Source organism: Polyodon spathula, chromosome 22 (assembly GCF_017654505.1).
Source record: "Polyodon spathula isolate WHYD16114869_AA chromosome 22, ASM1765450v1, whole genome shotgun sequence".
Lineage (NCBI taxonomy): Eukaryota > Metazoa > Chordata > Actinopteri > Acipenseriformes > Polyodontidae > Polyodon > Polyodon spathula.
Window position 1 is genome coordinate 24550891 of NC_054555.1, and position 8116 is coordinate 24559006.

The 8116-nt window shown below is 37.5% G+C and overlaps 1 protein-coding gene across 1 annotated transcript; it reads right to left on the minus strand.

Annotated features, from left to right (window-relative positions):
* Positions 1–264: 264 nt before the first annotated feature.
* On the minus strand, positions 265–6973 carry LOC121297140 (crk-like protein). The gene is made up of 3 exons (XM_041223217.1): positions 5882–6973; positions 4486–4945; positions 265–2479 (listed from the first exon to the last, which is right to left on the minus strand). Exons 1-3 carry the CDS (start codon positions 6190–6192, stop codon positions 2345–2347), a joined length of 906 nt encoding a protein of 301 aa, XP_041079151.1. The 5' UTR covers positions 6193–6973; the 3' UTR covers positions 265–2344.
* Between the last annotated feature and the right edge of the window lie 1143 nt (positions 6974–8116).

Here is an 8116-nt window from a genome sequence, read left to right on the forward strand (position 1 = left end):
AAATACCAGCAGCTCATAATTGGACTGATACCCTGCTCCGGTTAAGCCTTTGAAACTATTGAAATACTTTCAAATGCTCTTACTGAATCTTTCTTCGACCCGTTTAAAAGATCTGCAGTGTAAGAGTTTACTTGCACAGGCAGTTTTTAGTGACACACTTTACCACTGAACATACACCCATTCTCAGGAATTCAATAAACCTTCAATTTTACGAATTGAAAAATCAGTGTTGCAAAAAGGAAGCTACAATAGCAGGAACAAATGACGGATCTTGATGTCAATTTTATTTACAGAACATTGGTGTTAACCATGTGACGCACTGTTACAACTGTAAATGGTAAGAAAATAAAAGGCACTGATTTGTTTAAGAGACATGGATATTCTGTATGCACCCTAAATTATGATTATAGGTACTGTAATACTGTTAATCTGACAAACAAAAATACAATTTAGACATAACCCCCCCCCCCCCGTCATTTTTGAAAGCAAATGCTTTATATCGGATCATGACGTTTACAGTTCAGATGCAATATTTAAACACTAGTAGTTATTGTTCAATCACAGGGTTAGAATGAAGGTTGTATTAGCATTACACAGGAAGAAACATGTGCATTCCAGAGCGACACAAAGCAACGTTTGTCCTTCCCTTAACACAAAACAATAAAATTAAAACAAGGTTAGGATCTCATGCAGAGAGGCCAGACAGGCATTTTCCCTTTTAATTCTTACTCAAGTTTGCATTATGCATTTATTTCAGCACAAGTAAAAACGCACGACGAGCGCAGATTTCATTACAAACTTTTACAGTTTGACAACCTAATTTAACAATGTTTTTTCTCGTCTAAAAAAACAAACAAAAAAAAACATGACTGGGGATAATCCACCTGACAGCAGCATGAACAATGTGGTTTCTGTGCGGACAGCCTAATGCAGTATTCTATCAGCCTATAACAAAGCAAGCAAGAGAACATCCAGCAGCACAAAGCGTTAAAAGGGAAACACTCCAGCAAACCTTTTTGGGAAAGGGGGTTGAAACAGATGGTTATTCAAGGACATGTGCTTTTTCTATAAAGTTTCTGAAAAATACAACAGGGTTGTGTAAACTGGTTTGTGATAAATGGTACAGGAGAAATGAGCCACTCAAAGCACTGGGTTCTTCCTTTCTTCTTTGTTGTTTTCTGGGTATACCCATAAACTCTTGATCACGTAACATTGTTAAAGGAGTAGTGACTGACTCACTCTGGATAGAAAGCCCTAAATTACTTACCATGTCTGGAATTAAAGAGCTCAGGTAAAAATGGGTTATGAAGGTTTCTTCAAAAGGGACAGTCTTTACCCTCACACACACTACAGATAAAGAAAAACAAATACTGTAGGAGCCTGCAGTGTTTCCCTTTCAAAGCTTACCACAAATGCAGTGCTTGTAACGCACATCCTCCATGATTGTGTTTCATAACCACCCCGTTGCATCCAAAACATCTTTTCGGCTGTTGCTACAATTAGAGCAGGAAGTTATGGCACAAAAAGTTAACATTTTTACACCTTATTTAGACCCCAATTTACATTTAAGCCCGTGTAAAAAATGCAGCCTTTCAGTCTCTTTCTTCTTTGAGATTAACGCAAGCTTCATTCACAAAAACTTTTGGAGGAAAGCATTTTTTGTTGTCATAAATAATAGCATCTCTGGGATGGTCTTCATAATCATCGTCTTTGTTGCTCAAGAATGACAGCCTTGCTTCAAATAGGTATGGCTTACCTTATCCAGCCTGTGCCAAACACACCATTTTACAGTTAGCCACGCTGACTTTACATTATTCTACAAGAACGGCAGCTGTCTTATCCTTATGTTTAAGGTACAAAAGTGAATGAACAGACCTTTATAGCACAGTAGTTCATTTCACTGTCATACCATTTTTCGACTGATTACATTTCTTATCCTTAAAACATTTAAATGAACCCCTTCTGGTCATTGTCACAAAGCTGATAAAACACATTTGACTTTAGTTAGCAACTGTAGTCACTTAAATTGAAGACATACATCAAACACCATGGCTCAGAAGTTGTGTAGCCAACAGTTAAAAAAAAAAAAAAAAAACAATATTAAACTCATAAAACATTCAAACTACTTGTTAAACCTGATTTTAATTACTGAAAGGGGTTAATGGCAGTTTATAGGCAGCGTTCCGAATTGTCAGAAGTATCCCATCTACAGCAGAAGATTAAATGTTGAAGACTTCTCGTTTGACTGAGAAGCTCATAGAAGCAATGCACCAAATACGATGCTGATAACAGGACAGGCGAATTGTGGCAGCAGTGAAGATGTGAAGAAAAAAAAAAAACACACTCATTCGCTTTCTTCTGGGTTCTTGGGGTCAATTATTTTAACGTGAGTGAAGGGGAACAGACCTCTTCGGCCATTCACCTCACCCTCCCACTGGCCACTAATGTTCATCCTTGTCACCTTTACAATGTCTCCGACCTGTATGGGCATGAACAAAAAAACAAGTTATGAAACTTAAAGTACAGCTTTAGGTTTTATGAATGTAGAGTTTGAAGAATCTGAAAGAGTAAACTATACAAATAAGTAAAATAAAGAAGAATGGGCTTCACGTTAGTAAAAGGCCAAGTATTAAGTCAAATCTGGCAAAAAATATTTACAGCTTGGTGTTTAAAATGACTCCAGACCACAGCCCCTCTGCACATTAGGATAACAAATAAAATCATAATTAAGTAGTGAGATAAGACATATATACACACACACAGTTATAGATTTTGACTAGGATGTAAATCAAAACGGATTGGAACTCATGCATTTAACGGTTCTTCTGACACCTTCGTGTAAAGCCCAAACAACCAGTGTAATCCAGACACCACCTCCAGTATGAGCACACCCTGATGAAACAGCCTGAAAACATCACCAAGATCATGAAGAATGTTTTCAGTTTCCAGTTCAAGCAGGAATTCACTGCCCCGAGCAACACTAGTCAGAGGTACATTCCACAGCTACTCAATGATCTACTTGCCACACCTTGTAGTAATCTGAAGTCTTCGCACACGTGGAAACCTATTGAGAGAACTTTCCCAGGTATCACTTCCCGATGTGCAAACAAAGTGCCAAATATCAAATCTTACAGCTACTATTCTGCCCACTGTTAAAATGTATGCAGGTCAGAACAGAAGCACTGCCCAATTTGAACTTTATGTCAATTTTGCAAATAATCTAATTGTGGAGCACTACAACAAAATCTAAATACACCTTTTGAAGGGCTTGTCTAAACATTCCCCTTTATTGGGGAATAAGCATAATAGCCTACTTTCTAGTTCAATCTACCTTACCTATGAACGAGGCTATTGAGGGTGCAGTAAAAGTTTAGAACTGAAAAATAAGCACCAAATAATGATGTTAGCATTATACAGCAGCAAGTGTTTTAACAGCATTTCCATAAACACAACTGCTGTACAGGTGTAGTCTTTTACATGTGTGGCATCAATGCAGAAAACAAAATTAAAACCGTTTAATATTTTTATTCTTAAAGTTGAAACATTTATGAAGTTATATGGAATCTAACCAGAGACTGCTGCTGCTGCTACACACACACACACTAGCAGCTTAGGAACGCTTGCTTGTTGTGCGGAGCTGTACTTCTGATTGTTTTTGGAACGCCATCGTTGTGGTGTGTTTAGAATTCAAAAAGCAACCTCTAATCTTCCAGATTCAGACACTAACATCAGAGGCCTGTGGACTACTGCAGAGTGGGCAGTGCTTAGCATTTGTGGGTTTTGACTTTGCTTTGATGTGGACTGCAGCAAGAATTAATTTAGCTCAGCCCTACCTCGCACAGCATTTTCTAACAATTTCCCATGTCTGGCACCAAGTTTAGCAGCTAACGGTTAGGCTTTAATATTTATAATCCTGACTAAAATGTCATATTTTGAATCCTTTTACCACTAAAGTGTCTTCCTTTTCATTTTGTCAGGACCGGCAGTAATCTGGTTCAAAACAGGAAATAGAGCTCATTAATAACTGGTAGAATTAAATGGGTGTATTACTCATATGAAGTCAGGGAAGAAAGGGTCCTGAATTTATTATGTCCTAAAATAAAAAGCTATTTTTATTAACTTCTAGATGAAGCTCATTTATCTCCCAGGCGGAATCTTGTGTTTGTCCTAAATACTATGAACCACATGCGTCACAGACATTTTGAACCTAATTATTCTATTTCTCAAGTGCCATTTCATTTTCATTAAAATGTAACCCAATTTGCACTTCCCTCCAAGGAAATGAACACCAATGCGCCAGCAAAAAAAGCAAAGCAAAAAACATATTGCTCATTTGTACTTTTTTTCTTCAACTTGCAAGATATTAAACAAACACACATACACTTGATTAGACTCCCTGCACAGGGAGAACAGACATCCCTAAAGAATGCTTTACATTACAATGTGTGCAGCACAAATGTTCAACGTGTGTAACAAATCTCTTACCTCTAGTGCCAGGGCTGTCTTGTCGTAAGCACAAGGCACTCGTTTCTGGATAGCTTTAGCCAGGACAGGTCCGTTCTGTGTGGAGGGCAGAGGGTTGATGACAGCCCCTGGGGTGGTAGGGGGGAGAGGGGAGGGTGGCTGTGGCTGGGCGTAGGCGTGTGCAGGCTCAGGGATGCCATAACTGTTTGAATTTCTGTTGCCGTGGAACTGGTGCGGCGATGGTCGAACAAGCTTTTCCACGTACGGCACAGGGATCATGCCGACTCTGCCCTCCTTGGTGCGGGCGCTCCACCACTGATCCTCGGGCTTGTCTAGGATTATCAGGATCTCGCCTTTCTTGAAGGGAAGGTCCTCTGCATCGTTCCCAGTGAAATCATACAGTGTCCGAACGTATTCCAGGTTTTCTTCTGCTGATCCCAGAACAGGTGCAGGACTGGTTCCTATGGCTGGATTTGGGTACCTATTAAGTTTGTAAGGTAGAAGATAACAGTTATAATAAACCATGCAGAACAGCTTCCGCTTAAATAATTAATTATGTTCTCCTAGTATATAAAAAGAATGGATACCTATGTGACAAAAGGAACTAGAGTCTTTACATTTCCTCAAATCTGATGAGCAACAACTTACACAAGACAGGTCTGTCAATTCTCTCAGACAACAACTGCAAGACAAAGTCTGACTAATTCCCAAGAGAAAGCGACGAATACATTCTTTGAAATACAATGATATTTTGTACTTTGTAATCCTGGATTTCTTGGGAGCACACTTCAGTATGCTTCTACAATACACAATTTGTTTAATTGCAGAATCCATCTGTTACCCCATAATATTTATTAATCGAGTAACCTACACAATAACTGATTTTTTATAGCCCGATTGTAGCTTCCTAATCCAGTACCACTAAAGTTAAGCGGACCTCGTTTAGAAAATTAAACAACTTTCAACCTGTTTCCCTAAGAGATGGAATACTGCATTTGATATATTGATCTTGGCCCAAGAGTTACTATGTAGACGTACGTAAAATACTACAATATATTTAAAAGATTATTTTGCTTCTGCGGGTGTTCTGGTACTTCTTGTTTAATATTTTTAAATATATTAACAAGGCTGACAAAAAAAAAAAAAAAAAAACATTAGCAAAAACCAAATGTGTTCCGGTAGCCCACTGCTAAATTTGGCCTGTCAAGCAAAAAAACGGAAGTTTTCATTTTAAAAAACAAAACAAAAGCATTGAGGAAGAAACACCATTGAGTTACAGACGTGAAGGTTTTAAGGACACACACACACTCCCACAATCAGTTTTAACTACAACAAACGTCTCACGTGTAAAGCAGTCAGAATTTACCTCTACAGCTCAATGAACAAACGTTAAAAACAGTGTTACTGAATGGTTTACCTCGTTGCTGGCTCTATAAGTGTTGTTGTGTCCAAGTAATGTATTTTGTAGAATTCCAAAAGCGCTGGTAGATGTTCAAACTCCTGATCTCCTATTTTAAACCTTTTGTTTGGTAACGAGTTGATGATATAGTGAGACACTTTTGAGTTTTCCGACACCGACAGCACATAGTCACCAGGGCAAGTAGATGAATCCCGGACCAGGAACATGCCGTGTCTCTGTCCCTGTAACCGGTTCTGGGCTTCTTGTCGGGAAACGGGTCCGAAATACCAGCTAGACCGATCCGAGGAATCGAACCGTGCTGATGACATGATTATTGATTTTTTTGGAACACACACAATAGCTCAATCTAAACCGCTACTTTGAAAGAAGCACATACGCTTTAAAATGATCCAGGGTGAACTGCACTCCAAAAATCTTTACAATTTAAAAATCAAACTGGGTGCAAATGTAACAGATTACTACAAGGAAATTGAAATAAGCTTCTGTAGCTAAACGTTCCTCGAGAAACGTCTATGCACCACCACTGACTTAAATCATCCTAATGCTCAGTTTCCACTTTCAATAAACAGTCATTTAAAAAAAAAAACTCATTCAGAAATCGAATGCATATAATGAATATCGCAATTAGTTTAACTTTTCCTTATTTTTTTTAAAATCAGTTATCAGCACTCAACACATCTAACAGACTGTCTTTTTACTTAAATAAATCGTCCCTCATTGTGCTAAATATCAGGCATGTCCGCAATATACATATAAAAATATTGGTATACTTATATTTGCAGTGTGGAATACAGAGCCCCTGATTTCGTGAAAGCGGTTTATAAAAAGCCTTTTTTGTCCAGTACTAGACTTTGCTGTGAAAATGGCGGCCTTCGATCCGAACACGTCTCCGCTTTGAAATGAATTCTGCAGCGATCCTCTGCTTCACACTCCTAGCCGCATTGACACGGCTTTACGCCGCCAGGTCTTGGATTATAATTTTAAAAGCTGGATAATTCTAGATAGGTTTTTAATGCTTTTTTTTTTCTTCCCCCTGTTGATATCAGTTCTCTTTGAAAATGCTTACAAATGGCGGATAAGCGGGCGTGTCTGCGCTTTCCCACTCGCCCCACACCACGTTGATGACGCAACAAGGCGTAAACTCGATGATTTTACAAGAGACGTCATCGTGGCTGACTCAAGAATTGTGTCAGGATCGAATAGTTCTCACAGGACCAAGGAGTTTGAGCCCCGGGTTGTCAGTTTCACAATCTTCTCTGTTATATAGTCTATTGTCGCTTTCTTTAATAAACAGTAGTTAATTCGCATAAAATATTCACCTTTTAAATTTGTAATACAGGTCACTCAAATACATTAACATGCTCGACAAAAATCGCTGTCTACAAAAATGAAATGTATTATCTAGTTTACATTTATAATAACAATTATAATAATGTATTTTTTTATGTTTTAATGATATAGCAATATTTACAAACAATAATTTAGAACAAAACTAATATTTTTAAAATAGAATAAATAAAATTTTTTTTTTTATTATTTAATTGATTTATTTATTTGTTTTTTTGAAGAATTTTCTGGTACTTTCAGCAGTAAGATCACTTCCCCTTTGAGGCAAAATTTTTGTTTCTCCCAAGACTGGCCCAATAAAGAGGTTTCATGTATTTTTAATTGTTATTATGATTTGTTTTTATTATTTAACAAGTATATAGCAATTTTCTTGTGATCCTAATATAGATACATGACCCTGAATTCCCCATGTCTAATGTACATATATCTTAACTATATAAGAGATTAGGTATGTATTAATACATTCGTACTAATCAATAACGGTACCAGTTTTATTTGTGGGATACTGTAGGGATGTCCGAATATTCGAGTAAATTTTGTATTTATCTATGCGTCCCATTGTCACATAGGGTGGTCGCTCCTTATACGTTCTAACAAGATCGAGTACTCGAAACCTTTATTCTTGGTATACTCGAATATCTTATTGTTCGAAATCCCCACCCCTAGAATACAACAAAAGCATATTTATCATACAATCAAATCATACCCATAGTAGAAAAAAAAAAAAAAAAAAAAAACAACAGCTACAATATTTATTGGGCTTCAAAGAACCAGCTATACCTCTGCATATTCACCACAGTTCATTTTAAGAATCTCATATTACATATTGCTCCCCATAAGCACCGCTGTTCACATTACTTGCAAATCCTCTCCTTCACCTAAACT